The sequence below is a fragment of the Stegostoma tigrinum genome, chromosome 39 (genome assembly GCF_030684315.1).
Source record: "Stegostoma tigrinum isolate sSteTig4 chromosome 39, sSteTig4.hap1, whole genome shotgun sequence".
NCBI lineage: Eukaryota > Metazoa > Chordata > Chondrichthyes > Orectolobiformes > Stegostomatidae > Stegostoma > Stegostoma tigrinum.
This window is the reverse complement of record NC_081392.1, coordinates 15,576,286-15,596,252: the sequence shown is the minus strand read 5'-3', so window position 1 is coordinate 15,596,252 and position 19,967 is coordinate 15,576,286. Positions and strand designations below refer to the sequence as shown.

General features: G+C 49.5%; 1 protein-coding gene across 1 annotated transcript in view; it reads right to left on the bottom strand.

The window, feature by feature from the left end:
• Window positions 1–16,743, bottom strand: part of coq8b (coenzyme Q8B) — a 40,034-nt gene extending 23,291 nt beyond the window's left edge. Inside the window, exons 1-5 of the mRNA XM_059640942.1 lie at window positions 16,661–16,743; window positions 15,352–15,528; window positions 7,144–7,506; window positions 6,842–6,908; window positions 6,570–6,647 (exon numbers count right to left, since the gene is read on the bottom strand). Coding sequence (XP_059496925.1) covers window positions 6,570–6,647; window positions 6,842–6,908; window positions 7,144–7,506; window positions 15,352–15,528 — 685 coding nt within the window. The 5' untranslated portion in view covers window positions 16,661–16,743. The remainder of the gene's footprint in view (window positions 1–6,569; window positions 6,648–6,841; window positions 6,909–7,143; window positions 7,507–15,351; window positions 15,529–16,660) is intronic.
• Window positions 16,744–19,967: the final 3,224 nt, after the last annotated feature.

The following is a 19,967-nucleotide window of genomic DNA, read 5'->3' as shown; positions in this document are numbered from 1 at the left end:
GAACACGAGAGAGAGAACACGAGAGAGAGAGAGAACACGAGAGAGAGAACACGAGAGAGAGAACACGAGAGAGAGAACACGAGAGAGAGAACACGAGAGAGAGAACACGAGAGAGAGAGAGACGAGAGAGAGAGAGAACACGAGAGAGAGAGAGAGAGAGAGAGAGAACACGAGAGAGAGAGAGAGAGAGAGAGAACACGAGAGAGAGAGAGAGAGAGAGAGAACACGAGAGAGAGAGAGAGAGAACGAGAGAGAGAGAGAACACGAGAGAGAGAACACGAGAGAGAGAGAGAACACGAGAGAGAGAGAGAACACGAGAGAGAGAGAGAACACGAGAGAGAGAACACGAGAGAGAGAGAGAACACGAGAGAGAGAGAGAACACGAGAGAGAGAGAGAACACGAGAGAGAGAGAGAACACGAGAGAGAGAGAGAACACGAGAGAGAGAGAGAACACGAGAGAGAGAGAGAACACGAGAGAGAGAGAGAACACGAGAGAGAGAGAGAACACGAGAGAGAGAGAACACGAGAGAGAGAGAGAACACGAGAGAGAGAACACGAGAGAGAGAACACGAGAGAGAGAGAGAGAGAGAGAGAACACGAGAGAGAGAGAGAACACGAGAGAGAGAACACGAGAGAGAGAACACGAGAGAGAGAACACGAGAGAGAGAGAGAACACGAGAGAGAGAGAGAACACGAGAGAGAGAGAGAACACGAGAGAGAGAGAGAACACGAGAGAGAGAGAGAACACGAGAGAGAGAGAGAACACGAGAGAGAGAGAGAACACGAGAGAAGAGAGAGAACACGAGAGAGAGAGAGAACACGAGAGAGAGAGAGAACACAGAGAGAGAGAGAACACGAGAGAGAGAACACGAGAGAGAGACACGAGAGAGAGAGACACGAGAGAGAGAGAACACGAGAGAGAGAACACGAGAGAGAGAACACGAGAGAGAGAACACGAGAGAGAGAGAACACGAGAGAGAGAGACACGAGAGAGAGAACACGAGAGAGAGAACACGAGAGAGAGAACACGAGAGAGAGAGACACGAGAGAGAGAACACGAGAGAGAGAGAACACGAGAGAGAGAGAGACACGAGAGAGAGAACACGAGAGAGAAGAGAGAGAGAACACGAGAGAGAGAGAACACGAGAGAGAGAACACGAGAGAGAGAGAGAGAGAACACGAGAGAGAGAGAGAACACGAGAGAGAGAACCGAGAGAGAGAACACGAGAGAGAGAACACGAGAGAGAGAACACGAGAGAGAGAGAGAACACGAGAGAGAGAGAGAACACGAGAGAGAGAACACGAGAGAGAGAACACGAGAGAGAGAACACGAGAGAGAGAACACGAGAGAGAGAGAACACGAGAGAGAGAGAGAACACGAGAGAGAGAGAGAACACGAGAGAGAGAGAACACGAGAGAGAGAGAACACGAGAGAGAGAGAGAACACGAGAGAGAGAGAGAACACGAGAGAGAGAGAGAGAACACGAGAGAGAGAGAGAACACGAGAGAGAGAGAACACGAGAGAGAGAGAGAACACGAGAGAGAGAGAGAACACGAGAGAGAGAGAGAACACGAGAGAGAGAGAGAGAACACGAGAGAGAGAGAGAGAACACGAGAGAGAGAGAGAACACGAGAGAAAGAGAGAGAACACGAGAGAGAGAACACGAGAGAGAGAACACGAGAGAGAGAACACGAGAGAGAGAACACGAGAGAGAGAACACGAGAGAGAGAACACGAGAGAGAGAACACGAGAGAGAGAACACGAGAGAGAGAACACGAGAGAGAGAACACGAGAGAGAGAACACGAGAGAGAGAACACGAGAGAGAGAACACGAGAGAGAGAACACGAGAGAGAGAACACGAGAGAGAGAACACGAGAGAGAGAACACGAGAGAGAGAACACGAGAGAGAGAGCACGAGAGAGAGAGCACGAGAGAGAGAGCACGAGAGAGAGAGCACGAGAGAGAGAGCACGAGAGAGAGAGCACGAGAGAGAGAGCACGAGAGAGAGAGCACGAGAGAGAGAGCACGAGAGAGAGAGCACGAGAGAGAGAGCACGAGAGAGAGAGCACGAGAGAGAGCACGAGAGAGAGAGCACGAGAGAGAGAGCACGAGAGAGAGAGCACGAGAGAGAGAGCACGAGAGAGAGAGCACGAGAGAGAGAGCACGAGAGAGAGAGCACGAGAGAGAGAACACGAGAGAGAGAACACGAGAGAGAGAACACGAGAGAGAGAACACGAGAGAGAGAGCACGAGAGAGAGAGCACGAGAGAGAGACACGAGAGAGAGAGCACGAGAGAGAGAGCACGAGAGAGAGAGCACGAGAGAGAGAGCACGAGAGAGAGAGCACGAGAGAGAGAGCACGAGAGAGAGAGCACGAGAGAGAGAGCACGAGAGAGAGAGCACGAGAGAGAGAACACGAGAGAAGAGAACACGAGAGAGAGAACACGAGAGAGAGAACACGAGAGAGAGAGCACGAGAGAGAGAGCACGAGAGAGAGAACACGAGAGAGAGAACACGAGAGAGAGAACACGAGAGAGAGAACACGAGAGAGAGAACACGAGAGAGAGAACACGAGAGAGAGAACACGAGAGAGAGAACACGAGAGAGAGAACACGAGAGAGAGAACACGAGAGAGAGAGAGAACACGAGAGAGAGAGAGAACACGAGAGAGAGAGAGAACACGAGAGAGAGAGAGAACACGAGAGAGAGAGAGAACACGAGAGAGAGAGAGAACACGAGAGAGAGAGAGAGAACACGAGAGAGAGAGAGAACACGAGAGAGAGAGAGAACACGAGAGAGAGAGAGAACACGAGAGAGAGAGAGAACACGAGAGAGAGAGAGAGAACACGAGAGAGAGAGAGAGAACACGAGAGAGAGAGAGAACACGAGAGAGAGAGAGAACACGAGAGAGAGAGAGAACACGAGAGAGAGAACACGAGAGAGAGAACACGAGAGAGAGAACACGAGAGAGAGAACACGAGAGAGAACGAGAGAGAACACGAGAGAGAGAACACGAGAGAGAGAACACGAGAGAGAGAACACGAGAGAGAGAACACGAGAGAGAGAACACGAGAGAGAGAACACGAGAGAGAGAACACGAGAGAGAGAACACGAGAGAGAGAACACGAGAGAGAGAACACGAGAGAGAGAACACGAGAGAGAGAACACGAGAGAGAGACACGAGAGAGAGAGCACGAGAGAGAGAGCACGAGAGAGAGAGCACGAGAGAGAGAGCACGAGAGAGAGAGCACGAGAGAGAGAGCACGAGAGAGAGAGAGAGAGACACGAGAGAGAGAGCACGAGAGAGAGAGCACGAGAGAGAGAGCACGAGAGAGAGAGCACGAGAGAGAGAGCACGAGAGAGAGAGCACGAGAGAGAGAGCACGAGAGAGAGACACGAGAGAGAGAACACGAGAGAGAGAACACGAGAGAGAGAACACGAGAGAGAGACACGAGAGAGAGAGCACGAGAGAGAGAGCACGAGAGAGAGAGCACGAGAGAGAGAGCACGAGAGAGAGAGCACGAGAGAGAGACACGAGAGAGAGACACGAGAGAGAGAACACGAGAGAGAGAACACGAGAGAGAACACGAGAGAGAGACACGAGAGAGAGAGCACGAGAGAGAGAGCACGAGAGAGAGAGCACGAGAGAGAGAAGCACGAGAGAGAGAACGAGAGAGAGAGAGAGAGAGACACGAGAGAGAGAGAACACGAGAGAGAGAACACGAGAGAGAGAGAACACGAGAGAGAGAGAACACGAGAGAGAGAGAACACGAGAGAGAGAACACGAGAGAGAGACACGAGAGAGAGAACACGAGAGAGAGAGAACACGAGAGAGAGACACGAGAGAGAGAACACGAGAGAGAGAGAACACGAGAGAGAGAGAGAGAGAACACGAGAGAGAGAGAGAAGAGAGAGAGAGAGAGAACACGAGAGAGAGAGAGAGAGAGAGAACACGAGAGAGAGAGAGAGAGAACACGAGAGAGAGAGAGAACACGAGAGAGAGAGAGAGAACACGAGAGAGAGAGAGAACACGAGAGAGAGAGAGAACACGAGAGAGAGAGAGAACACGAGAGAGAGAGAGAACACGAGAGAGAGAGAGAAACACGAGAGAGAGAGAGAACACGAGAGAGAGAGAACACGAGAGAGAGAACACGAGAGAGAGGAACACGAGAGAGAGAGAACACGAGAGAGAGAGACACGAGAGAGAGAGAACACGAGAGAGAGAGAACACGAGAGAGAGAGAACACGAGAGAGAGAACACGAGAGAGAGAGAACACGAGAGAGAGAGAGAACACGAGAGAGAGAGAGAGAGAGAACACGAGAGAGAGAGAGAGAACACGAGAGAGAACACGAGAGAGAGAGAGAACACGAGAGAGAGAGAGAACACGAGAGAGAGAGAGAACACGAGAGAGAGAGAGAACACGAGAGAGAGAGAGAACACGAGAGAGAGAGAGAACACGAGAGAGAGAGAGAACACGAGAGAGAGAGAGAACACGAGAGAGAGAGAGAACACGAGAGAGAGAGAGAACACGAGAGAGAGAGAGAGAGAACACGAGAGAGAGAGAGAGAGAGAACACGAGAGAGAGAGAGAGAGAGAGAGAGAGAACACGAGAGAGAGAGAGAGAGAGAGAACACGAGAGAGAGAGAGAGAGAGAGAGAACACGAGAGAGAGAGAGAGAGAGAGAGAACACGAGAGAGAGAGAGAACACGAGAGAGAGAACACGAGAGAGAGAGAACACGAGAGAGAACACGAGAGAGAGAGAGAACACGAGAGAGAGAGAGAACACGAGAGAGAGAGAGAACACGAGAGAGAGAGAGAACACGAGAGAGAGAGAGAACACGAGAGAGAGAGAGAACACGAGAGAGAGAGAGAACACGAGAGAGAGAGAGAACACGAGAGAGAGAGAGAACACGAGAGAGAGAGAGAACACGAGAGAGAGAGAGAGAACACGAGAGAGAGAGAGAACACGAGAGAGAGAGAGAACACGAGAGAGAGAGAGAACACGAGAGAGAGAGAGAACACGAGAGAGAGAGAGAACACGAGAGAGAGAGAGAACACGAGAGAGAGAGAGAACACGAGAGAGAGAGAGAGAACACGAGAGAGAGAGAGAACACGAGAGAGAGAGAGAACACGAGAGAGAGAGAGAACACGAGAGAGAGAGAGAACACGAGAGAGAGAGAGAACACGAGAGAGAGAGAGAACACGAGAGAGAGAGAGAACACGAGAGAGAGAGAGAGAACACGAGAGAGAGAGAGAGAACACGAGAGAGAGAGAGAACACGAGAGAGAGAGAGAACACGAGAGAGAGAGAGAACACGAGAGAGAGAGAGAACACGAGAGAGAGAGAACACGAGAGAGAGAGAGAACACGAGAGAGAGAGAGAACACGAGAGAGAGAGAGAACACGAGAGAGAGAGAGAACACGAGAGAGAGAGAGAGAGAGAACACGAGAGAGAGAGAGAGAGAGAACACGAGAGAGAGAGAGAGAGAGAACACGAGAGAGAGAGAGAGAGAGAGAACACGAGAGAGAGAGAGAGAACACGAGAGAGAGAGAGAGAACACGAGAGAGAGAGAGAGAACACGAGAGAGAGAGAGAGAACACGAGAGAGAGAGAGAGAACACGAGAGAGAGAGAGAGAACACGAGAGAGAGAGAGAGAACACGAGAGAGAGAGAGAGAGAGAACACGAGAGAGAGAGAGAGAACACGAGAGAGAGAGAGAGAGAACACGAGAGAGAGAGAACACGAGAGAGAGAACACGAGAGAGAGAACACGAGAGAGAGAGAGAGAACACGAGAGAGAGAGAGAGAACACGAGAGAGAGAGAGAGACACGAGAGAGAGAGAGAGAACACGAGAGAGAGAGAGAGAACACGAGAGAGAGAGAGAGAACACGAGAGAGAGAGAGAGAACACGAGAGAGAGAGAGAGAACACGAGAGAGAGAGAGAGAACACGAGAGAGAGAGAGAGAACACGAGAGAGAGAGAGAGAACACGAGGAGAGAGAGAGAGAACACGAGAGAGAGAGAGAGAACACGAGAGAGAGAGAGAGAACACGAGAGAGAGAGAGAGAACACGAGAGAGAGAACACGAGAGAGAGAACACGAGAGAGAGAACACGAGAGAGAGAACACGAGAGAGAGACACGAGAGAGAGAACACGAGAGAGAGAACACGAGAGAGAGAACACGAGAGAGAGAACACGAGAGAGAGAACACGAAGAGAGAACACGAGAGAGAGAACACGAGAGAGAGAACACGAGAGAGAGAACACGAGAGAGAAAGAATGTGTGAGGGGGGGGAAGAGAGAGAGACAGACACAGAGAGGGAGAGGGAGAGGGAGAGGGAGAGGGAGAGGGAGAGGGAGAGGAGAGGGAGAGGGAGAGGGAGAGGGAGAGGGAGAGGGAGAGGGAGAGGGAGAGGGAGAGGGAGAGGGAGAGGGAGAGGGAGAGGGAGAGGGAGAGAGACAGACAGACAAAGAAAGAAGTTTGAGAAAGAAAAAAGAAAACTTAATCTATCATCAACTGCATTACACGAGAACCATGCGGACTGAGAGTTCAAGTGCTGAGATCTCACCTTTTGACATCTGGTTTCCAGTCACTGACTTTTTGGCCACTTCTGCCAATGCACCAATGCCAAGGCTCACCGCCAAACCTGCCAACGAAGCACAGTTACTCAATCCTCCCCTAAGAACAAGTGCTTTTGGGGGTGGGGGGGTCCATATGTTGCACTGCCCTGGGGCTGGAATCCAAAGGGGAGGTTATGGTGCGGTGGTCACACGTCACAGGGGTCCAGGCTCACGCCGTGGGGGCATGGGGTCAAATCCCACCAGGTGCAAGGGGCCTTACCTCCAAAGTTTGCCAAGCGGCTGATTCGCGAGGAGGGTACTTTCCTTTCACGAGCACGCTCGCTTATCTGGGAGAGGAAAGAAAATAGAACATAATTCATCAACAACCTCTCCTGCTGGGCACACATCTTTGATCAGACTTACTCCGTCGTCACCCCCCTTCCCTCATTAAGGCCAATCAATGGTTTGAGTTCCTCCTTGGATCAGACTGTCATTAGTGACTGAAACATGTTCTAAACGAACAGGGATGGGTTGGGAAAGCAGGCCTCCTCCTGTTGGTATTGTGACAAATGATGCTCTCACCATTTGCTTTGGGGCTTTGGGCAGGCTGCACTTTGCACTGCTCGGCTTCGTGTTTCTAGCCTTGGCGATATCCTCAGGTGTCAGACCCCTCACCGAGGCCTCGTCGTGGAAGCCCCTGGTCAGGCCCAGCCCAGGGGCCGCAGCCGTGAAGAGGAAATTCTTGCCAGCGCCGCCACTGGATCCAGTCAGGCAGTCCCCCCTCAGCGAGGAACTCCTGGCCCACTGGCTGTCAGCTGTCACCCGGCTCCCTGCCCCCGTTGCGCTGCCAGAATGTTCAGGAGCCATCTCGGAGGCGAGGTTCCATTGAGAGGCGTCGCCTTCTCTGTCAAATGGAGGGCGCCCTTTGAATGCCTGCACTCCTCTCTGAAAGACAAGAGCAAAAGGTCATATTGGGTTCCCAACCCCCCAAAGGCAAATCATTTTTCTAGGGTCTATTGCTGCTCAGGGTTGCACCAGTATGAACTGCAAACAAACTGCACAGTCAGAGGTCTTCATGAACAATGAAAGTACTTCCTAAAAACTAGCCGCTTCAGTAACGGAGCAAACTCTGGCCAAGGGGCACACAGCAAGCAAACACGACCCCTTTCTCACTCATCCTCAGTTACATGGGTTTCACAGTCCGAAGTGCCTTCCACATGCTGGTGGCGGTAACTGCATGACTGGTTAGACCTGCTTCTGGTCTGCAGCCTCATTGGCCAGACTACATAACGGGACAGCAGGTTCCCTCCTGAAGGGAGATGGCGAAGTGAATACAAACACAGTACTGCAGATGCCGAAACCAGAAATAGCAGGAAGTGCTGAAAAGAACGCAGCAGGTCTGAAGGCGGAACGCAAATTAACATTTCGAATGCACTATGTCCCTTCTTCAGGATATTTCCAGACTAGGAAATGATTGTTTTTAAACGCTAGTGACTGAAGTGTGGGGAGGAGTGAGTGGAACAGATGGCGAGCTTGCTCAGAACATGGGACTGAGGTATCATAGCTAGTACAGAAGCGTGGCTCAGGGACGGAGGAGACTGGAGCTTAATGTTCCAGGATGAAGATGCCATAGGCAGGGAGGTTGTATCTATGTCTGCACGCGCGTGTTATTTTTGATTAGGGAGAACATTATGGCTGTATCGGGGTGGGTGGGAATATTCTTGGGAGATCGTCCAGAAGAGTTACATGGGTGGAACTTAAAAATGAGAGAGAGATGATCACCTTTTGGGATTGTGATATCACGTCCCTAATAGTCAGCAGGAAATTGAGAAGCAAATATATCAGGAGATCTCAGATATCTGTAGGAGAAACAGGGTTGTAATGTTAGGGACTTTTAACTTTCCAGATATAGGACTGGGACTTTCATCGTGTTAAGGGCTTGGATGGGGAGGAATTCGTGTGTCCAAGAAAACTTTCTTATTCAATAAGTGGACGTACCTCCCAGACAAGGTCAAAAGTCACACTACTCCAGGTTATAGTCAAACAGGCTTAGTTGAAATCAGCGCACTGCCCTTTTTGTCAGGCGAAGTGAGGAGAGCATCCAGGTACAGACTTCGTAATTAGAGATCTAAAGATCATTCACATGGTGCATGGAGTGGTGACAGGCTGAATAATAGGTCTCTGCAGGTGATCATGAGTGTCAGATGGTGTGGGTAAAGTGTCAACAGCTGAATAACGAGTGAGGGGATGACCTATAATCTGATTAATTGAAGCAGGGACATAATTACAACAAGTTAAATAAAATAAGTTGGTGCTGGAGACAAACAAAAATGACTGGAATAACACATAGGAGTGACATGCTGAGGGTGTAAGCAAAGTAACAATTAATACAAGATTGAACAAACTGGTACCTACTAGAGAAGAAGCAATATTAACTTGGGATTTCTGGTCAGCATGGATGAGTTGGACCGAAGGGTCTGTTTCTGTGCTGTACAGCTCTATAACTATGAATTAACCTTCTGTTGGGAAATAAGGCAGGGCAAGTGACTGAGGTATCAGTGGGGAACACTTTGTTTGGGCCAAATGATCATAATTCTACTAGTTTTAAAATAGTGATGGAAAAGGACAGAACTGATCAAAAACTTCGAAGTTCTAAATTGGAGTAAGGCCAATTTTGACGGATTGAACAGGAATTTTCAAGAGTTGACTGGGGAAACCTGTTTGCAAGTACGAGGATGGCAGGGAGGTGAGAGGTCTTTTAAGAACAAGGTAAGTACGAGACAGTGTGTTTGTGTTTGCGTGAAGGACAGGGCTGGTAGGCGTAGGGAATGCTGGGTGACTAGAGAAATTGAGGCTCTGGTCAAGAAAAAGGAGGCATTTATCAGGGATAGGCAGCTGGGATCGAGAGGATTCGCCAGAAGAGTATAAGGGCAGTAGGAGTATATTTAAAAGGGAAATCAGGAGGGCAAAAAGGGGACATGAGATATTTGGCAAACAGCAATAACCAAGATCCAGAGAGATTCTATAGGTCCGTTAACAGCAAAGGAGTAACTAGAGAGTGAACAGGGCATGTGTGGAACGACAAGAGATGGGTGAGATACTAGATGAATATTTTGCATCAGTATTTACCCTGGAGAAAGATATGAAAGTTGAGGAACTTAGGGAAATAAATAGAGCAGTTTGAAAAAAAGTTCATAATGCAGAAGAGGTGGTGCTAGAGGTCTTAAAATGCATAAAGGTAGATAAATCCCCAGGGGCAGAGAAGAAGGTCACGTACAAGATGATCAGAGGATTAGATAGGGTGGACAGTGAGAGCCTTTTTCCTCGGATGGAGGTGGCTAGCACGAGGGGACATAGTTTTAAATTGAGGGGTGATAGATATAGGACAGATGTCAGAGGTAGGTTCTTTACTCAGAGACTAGTAAGGGCGTGGAATGCCCTGCCTGCAACAGTAGTTGACTCGCCAAGTTTAAGGGCATTTAAATGGTCATTGGATAAACATATGGATGATAATGGAACAGTGTAGGTTAGATGGGCTTCAGTTTGGTTTCACAGGTCAGGGCCTGAGGGCCTGTTCTGCGCTGTAATGTTCTAGGTGTTTCCAAACTTTGTGGGAAACGAGGGGAAGAGGTTGCAGAGTCCCTTACTGAGATACCTGTATCATCAATAGCCATAAGTGTGTCCAATTTTGGGCCCCACACCTCAGGAAGGACATACTAGCCCTGGAGCGTGTCCAGCGCAGATTCACACGGATGATCCCTGGAATGGTAGGTTTAACATACAATGAACAGCTAAGGATCCTGGGATTGTACTCATTAGAGTTTAGAAGGTTGAGGGGAGATCTAATAGAAACTTACAAGATAATGTATGGCTTAGAAGGGGTGGACGCTAGGAAGTTGTTTCTGTTAGTCGGGGAAACTAGGACCCGTGGGCACAGCCTTAAAATTAGAGGGGGTAAATTTAAAACTGAAATGAGACGACATTTCTTCAGCCAGAGTGTGGTGGGCTTGTGGAATTCATTGCCACGGAGTGCAGTGGCCGCCGGGACGTTGGATGCCTTCAAGGCAGAGATCAACAAATTCTTGATCTCAAAAGGAATCAAGGGCTACGGGGAGAGTGCAGGGAAGTGGTGTTGAAATGTCCACCAGCCATGATTTAAATGGCGGAGTGGACTTGATGGGGCGAATGGCCTTACTTCCACTCCTATGTCTTATGGTCTTGAGTGAGGCACCAGAAGACTGGAGACTGGCCAATGTGGTGCCATTATTTAAGGGATGCGGTTAGGAGAATCTAGGGAGCTACAGACCAGTGATCCTTACATCAGCAGTGTGCAAGTTATTGGAGGGAATTCTGAAGAACAGGATTTACACTGATTTGGAAAAGCAAAGACTGATTAGGGATAGTCAACATGGCTTTGTCCATGAAAAATCACGTCTTACCAACTTGATTGAATTTTTTTGAAGAGGTGACAAAGAAGATTGATGAAGGCAGAGCAGTAGGCGCTGTCTATATGGACTTCAGCAAAATGTTTATTCAGGTTCTGCATGGTAGATTGGTTTTTAAGGTTAGATCAGATGGGACCCGGAGGGAGCTAGCCAACTGGATACAAAAGTTTTTCCCAGGGCAGAAATGACTATCACGAGGAGGCACAATTTTAAGGCAACCGGAGGAAGGCATAGGCGAGATGTCAGTGGTAGGTTCTTTACACAGAGTGTGGTGGGCATGTGGAATTTGCTGCTGGCAGTGATAGTGGAGTCAGATACTTTAGAGACATTTAGGCAACTCTTGGGTAGGCACATGGATGATAGTAAAATGCAGGGTATGCAGGGTAGATTGATCTTAGTAGGATAATAGGTTGGCACAACATCGTGGGCTGAAGGGCCTGTACTGTGCTGCACTGTTCGATGTTTTAAAATTCAGCTTGAAGGTTGGAGAGGGTGGTTGTAGAGGCCTGTAACCAGCCGTGTGCTGTAATGACCAATATTAGGTCCACTGCTTTATGTCATTTTATATAAACGATTTGGATGTGAATATAGGAGGTATGGTTAGTAATTTTGTAGATGACACTAAATTTAGAGGTGTCGTGGACAGTGAAGAAGGTTATCTCTCTCCCCGAGTACAATGGGACCTGGATCAGAAGAGTGGCAGGTGGAGTTTAATTTCGATAAATGTGAGGTATTGCACTTTGGAAAGGCAGATTGGGGCAGGACTTCTCCAGCTCACGGCAGGGCCTTGGGAGTGTTGCCGAACAAACAGACAACGGGGTGCAGGCACATAGTTCCTTGAAAATGGAGTCACAGGTTGACAGGGTGGTAAAGAAAGCATTTGGTGCGCTCACCTTCATTGGGTAGTGCACTGAGTGTAGGAGTTAGTACATCATGTTACAGCTGTACAGAAGATTAGTGAGGCCACTTTTGGAAAACTGCGTACAATTCTGGTTGCCCTTCTGTAAGAAGGGTGTTGTTAAACTTGAGAGGGTGCAGAAAAGATTTTTTAAGGATGTTGCTGGGACTGGAGGGTTTGAGGTTATATGGAAAGGCTGAATAGCCAGGAGCTATTTTCCCTGGAATGTTGGAGACCGAGGGGTGACCTTCAAGAGGTTTATAAAATCACGAATAGGGTGAATAGCCAACACCTTTTGGAGTCCAGAACTAGAGGGCATAGCTTTAAGGTGAGACGGTAAAAGATCTGAAAAGGACCTGAGGGATAACCCCTGTTCATGCAGAGGGTGGTACGTATGTGGAATGAGCTGCCAGGGGCAGTGGTGGAGGCAGAAACAATTTAAAAGGCACCTGAACGAGTATATGGATAGGAAGAGTTTAAAGGGATAAGGGCCAAATGCCAGCAAATGCAAGTAGGTCAGATTGGGATCCTTGGTCAGCACGGACGTGTTGGACTGAAGGGTCTGTTTCCGTTGTATGACTCTAAGATTCTATAAAAGGCCGCAGGAGTATACGCAGAACGTGCATTAATGGTAGGTGTTGACAGTAGAATTTGAGCAAACCCATGCAAACAAGACACAAAGCAGAGGGCGGTGGTTAATCAAATATAGTTCAGAGTTCATAGTCCCAATTCATTGAACTTGGAGGTTGAATCCTGAAGACTGTAAGGTGCTGAAAAAGTAAAAAATATTGGAGATGTTCTTCCAGCATTCCCAAGGCCAACTAGAGTTGGGCAATAAATGCCGGACCAGCCAGCAATGCCCACATCCCACTAGTGAATATGGAAAAAATAACTTGCATTAGGCTTGACTGCAATACTGCAGCAGGCCAGAAGGGAAAGCTTAGCATGAATGCAAGCTGGCATTATAGAAATGGCGGGAAACTAGAATGTCAGGGTCACATTTGCAGACCCCTAGTCGGCGTTTGATCTCCCCGATGCATTGTGAGCATTGGAAACAGTAGAAGGGATTGGAGAAAAAAAAACAGATAAATTGCTGCTTCTCCTGGACCTCGTGTCTGGGGCCTGAGATGATGAGGAGTGAGAGGGTAAAAGGAAGTAGAGGGATAAGTTACCAGGATGTTGTCTGGAATGGACAAATTGAACTATGAGGAGGGACTAGACAGGCTTGGATATTTTTCTTTAGAGCAAAGAAGACTGAGTGGGGAACATGATTGCAGTATGTACGATGATGAGGGGTAGGGACAGGGTGAATAGAGAGCAGCTGTACCCCTGATTGAGTGGTCAATTGTGAGAGGACATGGTAAGAGGCAGAAGATTCAGAGGGGATTTTGAAGAAGCACTCCCCCACCGCACCACCCCCCCACCCCGGCCTCAGTGGGTGACAGGAATCTGGAATGCACTGTTTGGGAAGGTAGCGGAGGTTGGAAAAAATTTGGATGAGTGCTTCAAATACAATAACGTTCAAGGATACGGGACAAGTGCAGGAAATTGGAATTAGCGCAATTTTAGTGGCAGTTATGTTGGTGCAGACTCGATGGGCTGAAGGGTCTTTTCTGCACTGTATAAATCTAAGTATTACACCTTACACACCTGGACAGGAAGACGCCACAGGAGCTTGGAGGAATGGGCCAGAGGGTCAGAGAGAAGAATCCCTGCAGAATGCTGAGAAGTGAAGAGGTCTCTGATTTCTGGAGGTGACAGCAGAAGCTCCCTTGAATGCAGATACTGATGGACTGGGAACTGAAGACAAGAGAACCACACTGCTGTTTTAGAAGTGGGGACAGCAGGAGTGTAGGAAACAGGGAGGACAAAGCCCAGAGACCATGAGAGATTGTGGGAGCAGGGAGTGCAGGGTGGAGAGTGTTAAGAAACAGGAAGACGACATATTGGAGCCACGGAATCATACAATCCCTACAGTGTGGAAGCAGTCTATTTGGCCCATTGAGTCTGCACCAACCATCTGAGCAGCATTCCATCCAGACCCAGCTCCCTATCTTTTTCTGTAACCCTAATCCACTTAGTCTGCACATCCCTGGACACTATGGGCAATTTAGCTTCGCCTAGGCATCTAATCTTTGGGTCTTTGGGACTGTGAGAGGAAACCGGAGCACTCGGAGGAAACCCACGCAGACACGAGATGTGCAAACTTCACACAGACAGTCACCCAAAGGTGGAAATGGACCCTGACGCTGTGAGGCAGCAGTGCTAACCATTGAGCGGAAGGTCTGACAGTTAATACATCCCATTGAAGTTACAAGATCTTAATTCTGGGTTAATTTTATTAACCCACCATAGTACTATTCTGACATTCGATCTTATGCCTCTGGTCAAGTCTTCTTTATGCCATGTCAACTGAGCGTTAAATTGGTCAGGGCACAAGCAAGATATTTTACATTGACTGAAGCGAGGGCAGATGGGGTCTCGGTTTGACATCTCAGTTGAGAAACAGCAGCTCTGACAGTGCTGCGCTCCCTCAGTGATATGCTGACTGCTCAGCCTGGTTTGTGTGTTCAAGCCCTGGGAGTGGCACTTAATCCCACAATCTTCTTGCTCAGACAGGGTCAACATTTATGAAATAAGGTGTCACTGATGTTCCCACTAATTCCTTTCACTGGTTGTGTGGGACCTCCGAGATCGATGTTCTGCAGTGGATTTGAAACCAACACATGAACACACTCATTAGCTCAACAACTGGGCAGTTCAGAAGGACGTCTGGTCATTTATAGAAAGGGATCTGGAGAATTTTCTTCTCACTGAGGTTCATGAGTCTTTGGAACTCTTCCTGAAAGTGTGTTGGAAGCCTGGACATTAAGTGATAGATAGCTTCTGGATAAGCAAAGCAGGTGGGAAAGGGGTTGGCAGGAAGGTGGTCGATCAAAATTTTTTAAAACAATGTGGGAAAGGGCCATATTGGCCAATCCTGTCCACACTGGCCCTCTGAATAGCATCCCACCCAGAGCCAACCCCTATCCCTATAACCCTGCACTCCCCATGCTCAATCCACCTATCCTGCACATTCCTGGAGACTATGGGGTATTTTAGCATGGCCAATCCACCCTGTGGGAGAAAACCAGAGTACCCAGAGGAAACCCACGCAGATACAGAGAGAATGTTTGTGTATAGTTTGTACAGTCCCCTTGAGGCTGGAATTGAACCTGGAACCCTGGGGCAGCAGTGTTAACCAGTGAATCACATTTTTTAATTAAACTTTTGAGTTTATTTAATGGTACAGCAGGCTTAAGGGATGGAGAAGCCTACTTCTCCTAATTCATAAAACAGAGCATGACCCACTGACCCATGGTGGAGAGTCCCTATTGGGAAGACAGATTGAATATTTAAGAGAACACTTCCTGACCGGGCGACAGGTCATCACGCTCAATCTGTTACCTGTCGCTGGACGAAGAGAGAACTGACACATCGCTCTGCAGCTACTTGGGCCTTCCTCAGAGCAGTCCCCAACACAGTACTGCAGGCAGCCAGCCTCAGTTCCTGACTCTGTTTCTCTGTGAAGGCCTTCCCCACACGGGCTGCACCCCACAAAACCTTGGTCACCTCATCCCACATCTGTAACAAAATAAACACACGTTAAAATGGGGGAAGAATCAGAGTGGGGTGGATAGGGGCAGGGAAAGGAAGCATAATTATTGGCAAGTCCAGACATGGCTGGGGGGGGGGGGCTAAATACTGTTTTGGGCGGAGGGTGTGGAACAAATTGGGTGGCGCATGGGCAACAGTTCGTGTAATTGGGTATGGGGGGTAGTGGGCAGGTTTGCACTGGGTGACAGAGGAGAAGAGGGGTGTTGATTGCTGGGTAGGGGAGATGTTGATGGTGGGTCCTTGGTGGGCGAAAGGTTGGTTGGGAGTGGAGGAGTGGTGGGGTCGCTGGGTTGAGAGTGAGGACTGTGGGTGCTGAGTGGGGAGATTTGACAGTGGGCTTAATGTATAGGGGAACGGGTGGAGTGGGGAGGCGGGGGTGGGAGAGGGTGGGAAAGGGAGAGACAGTGGCTGGGAGGAATAGAATGGGGTTCGGGGAGATGGGGGTTGGTAGGGGAGGCAGGGGGTGGGTAGGAGAGGGTAGGGTGGGGCTGGTTGGGGTGACAGGGGCAGAAGGGGACGTAGGGGGTTGGGGTGACAGGGGCAGAAGGGGAGACAGAGGGGTTGGCAGGGGAGCCGGGGGGGGGGGTGGTAGGGGAACCGGGGGGGGGGGGGGGGGGGGGCGGTTGGTAGGGGAGCCGGGGGAGGGGGGGTGCGGCAGGGGGTTGGTAGGGGATACGGGGGGGGGGGGGGGTTGGTAGGGGATACGGGGGGTTGGTAGGGGAGCGGGGGGGGGGTTGGCGGGGGGGCGGGGTTGGTAGGGGCGGGGGGTTGCTAGGGGAGGCGGGGGGGGTTGGCAGGGGAGCCGGGGGGGGGGGGTGGTAGGGGAACCAGGGGGTGGGGGGGGGGGCGGCCGGTTGGTAGGGGATGCTGGGGGGGGGGGTGGTAGGGGGGGCGGGGTTGGTAGGGGCGGGGGGTTGCTAGGGGAGGCGGGGGGCGGGATGGTCGGGGCGGGGTGGGTTGGTAGGGGAGGCTGGGAAGGAGTATGAGTCGGGTAAGGGGGGGAATGGGGGAAAGAGGGAATCTCGGGCTCAGTCACTACCGCCTCCTCCCCTCAGACGGATCCTCGATGGGAGCCAGCGGCCTCCGGTGAAGCACTAACCGTGGGATCCCAGCTCGAAGGCCCCGCCACCGAAGACTCGGCCTCACCAACTCCTGGGACCTCCCTGCACCACGGCCTAAACTCCACCTCTCCGCGGTTGAAGGACAGCTCGCCTCACCAATCAACATCAGAGCTTCAGACATCCCGCCTCTCTTCCGCTGATAGACAGCACTGTTGACCACTCATCACCCGGTATGCTGCTGTCGAGCCGCCTGACACGGGGCTGATAGATGGCCATATTGACCATTCAGCATCAGGATACCTGCAACCCCGCCCCCGTACTGTATGATTGGCATTCCACTGCACCATTCCGCATCAGGATTAGTACGGCCCCGCCCATGCCTACATATCGGACAGCTATTTCACCAATCAGCAGTTAAAATTCTGATTTCCCACCCTCCTGTGACTGCCAGCCAATCACCATCTACGGTAGTGATGTCCCGCCCCTCAATACTGACAGACAGCTCATTGCACCGATCGTTGTCAAGAAAGTCAGGATCCCACCCGCCCGGCATCTGATGGACAGCCACTTTAACCCATCAACATTAAATATTTTCACGAACGCTGGCGCCCTCGTTCTGATAGACAGCTATGCTTACCAATAGACATGAAGAACAGTGCAGCTCCACCTATGTCGACTAGATGGACAGCTCCTCTCACCAATCAATATCAAATACACGACGCCTTCCGCCCATCTGCCGTTTTCCACCAATCAGCTCCTCGCTCTGATGATACTTTGAATTGTCTCTCCTCAGGATGCTCCAATTTTAACTGCCTTTGTGTAGCGCCGAGATCTACGTTATGACTCCCCATTACTTCTTATTGATTTTTTATTGGCAGAAAGATGTTTTGGGATGTCGCGTGAATATGAAAGATCAATAAACACAAAACAACAGTAGGAAACACAGAAATAAATAAATTATTCTTGTTTCCTCTCCATACATCCTTTCATCTCCAATGTGTTGTACAGTGGATGTTGTGAATAGTAATTGGCACCCCATCGATTGAATCCAGTCCTTCTACTCTTGACGCTCGGTGATGATCCCTTTAGCCTCAAGAGCTCCTTGGAAACATTTAATGGTGTGGTCTCAACTGCTTTCTATGATTGGGAATTCCGCAGACTCACCATTCTGTGGGTCATGGAGTCAGACAGCAAGGAAACGGACCCTTTGGTCCAATCAGTCCATGCCAACCATGTTCCCAAACTAAACTAGTCCCAGCAGCCTGCGCTTGGCCCTTATCCCTCCAAACCTTTCATATTCATGTACTTATCCAAGGGTCTTTTGTGACAAAGTTGGGTAGAGTATTCATGAATTGGAAGGCAGGGAGTTAGAATTTGCTGGTAAAAATGATTGCGTGGAAAAGAGTTTGCCAAAGTCCCTTTGTGAGCTCGTGTTTTGTCTGTATGCGGACATTTATAAACATAGGCACACACAAAGTGTGCAAATGGTATCATTTTGTCCTGATAACTCGCACTCTGTGTTTGCACATCAACTTGATCATGCCTTTTGAAAGCAGCTGTTGGAGAGCAGCCCTATACAGAGCGAGAGAATGGCTGAATTTTAACCTTTCAGGGGCAACAGCAGGCCTGGTGAGTTTGTAGTTGGGGACCTCTGTCAATGGTTTATCAGATGTGGCTTTGTCAAACAGAATCAAATTATTCAGCTTGTCCCTTTGCTTCTCTTTTGACCACTTCTTCTTCTTCTTCTTGAACTTGCCCCCCACCCCCACCCAGGGTCAAACCCCTCCAACCGCCCCAACCCCTGGTCTTGTTTACTGGATCTTTATCCTTTTTGACTCTGCCATCTTGAAGCAGCAACATGCCTCCTGAAGATGACAAGAAGAAAAAGGATGGAGGTAAAATTCAAATTTCCTGCCTTCCAATTCATGAAAACTCGACCCAACTTCATAACATGTTGTAACTGTACCCACATCCACTCCTTCCTCTGAAAGTTCATTCCCACAGGAACCACTCGCTGTGTAAAAAAGCTGCCCCTCGTGTCCTTTTTAAACCTTTCCCTTCTCACCTTTAAAAATGCCCCCGGCCTTGCAATCCCCCACCCAAGGGAAATGACCCCTGTCATTCACCTCATCTACACCCCACATGATTTTACAAGGTCACCCCTCTCGACCTCCTAAGCTCCAGTGGAAAAACGTCCCAGCCTATCCAGCTTATCTGCAGAACTGAAACCCTCTATTCCCGGTAAATCTCATCTGAACCCTCTCCGATTTAATAATATCCTTCCAATAGTACGGAGACCAGGACCGGACTCGGTCCTCCAGAAGAGGCCTCACCATCGTCCTATACAACCTCAACATGACGTCCCCAACTCCTCTCCTCAAAGATCTGAGCAATGAAGGCAAGTGAAGACATTTCTCCTTGTTTCAGTATAATTGGATGGTAGTTATTGTTGTCACAATTTATACTTCAGACATTAAAATATTTAATCTCCACTGAACACCAGTAACCATGGGAACACAGCCTGCGGCTGGAATTAAAGGGGCCACTGCGCGGAATCTCAGGTTATGCCAAGAGGAGAGTGTACAGTCCTGCCCTCTGGTGGCAAATACATCAAATGGCAACCAGTGTCAAGGTTGACACAATCTTCCTGCTGACCATTAAGGTATAAGAGGAGAATGTGGCCGCTCGGGCCGATTGAATCTGCTCCACCATTCAACCGTTTTTGACATGTTTCTCAAAGATGGCAAGCGCTGCTGATGCTGGAGTCAGAGGTAACACAGTGTGAAGCTGGAGGAATGCAGCAGGCCGGGGAGCATCGGAGGAGCAGGAGAGTCAACGTTTCGGGTCAGGCTCTTCTTCAGAAAATGAAGACGGGTCCCGACTCGAAACGTTAACTTTCCTGCTCCTTCGACGCTGCCCGGCCTGCTATGTTCCTCTAGCTCCACACTGATATGTTTCTCCCCATAACCTTTGACCCACCCGCTCGCTAATCAGGAACCAATATAATGAATTGAGTGATATATTGTCATTTGTTCTTCACAGTGAATATTACGGTAAGATATAATGAAAAGCTTTGACTGTTGCCACATTCTGGTGCCATTTTGAATATATTAAGAATAAAAATCCCCAAGGAGGGAGAAAAAAGTTTTACAGCAGTGGGATGCATTGATTAAAAGCAGACCCATGATTGAATGGCGGAGCAGACTCGATGGGCCAAATGGCCTAACTTCTGCTCCCAGGTCTTATGGTCTTATAGAACTGTGGATGCTGGAGAGCTGAAACACAAACAGAAAGTGTCGAAGAAACTCAGCAGGTCTGGCTGCATCTGTGGAGAGAGAAAAAGTT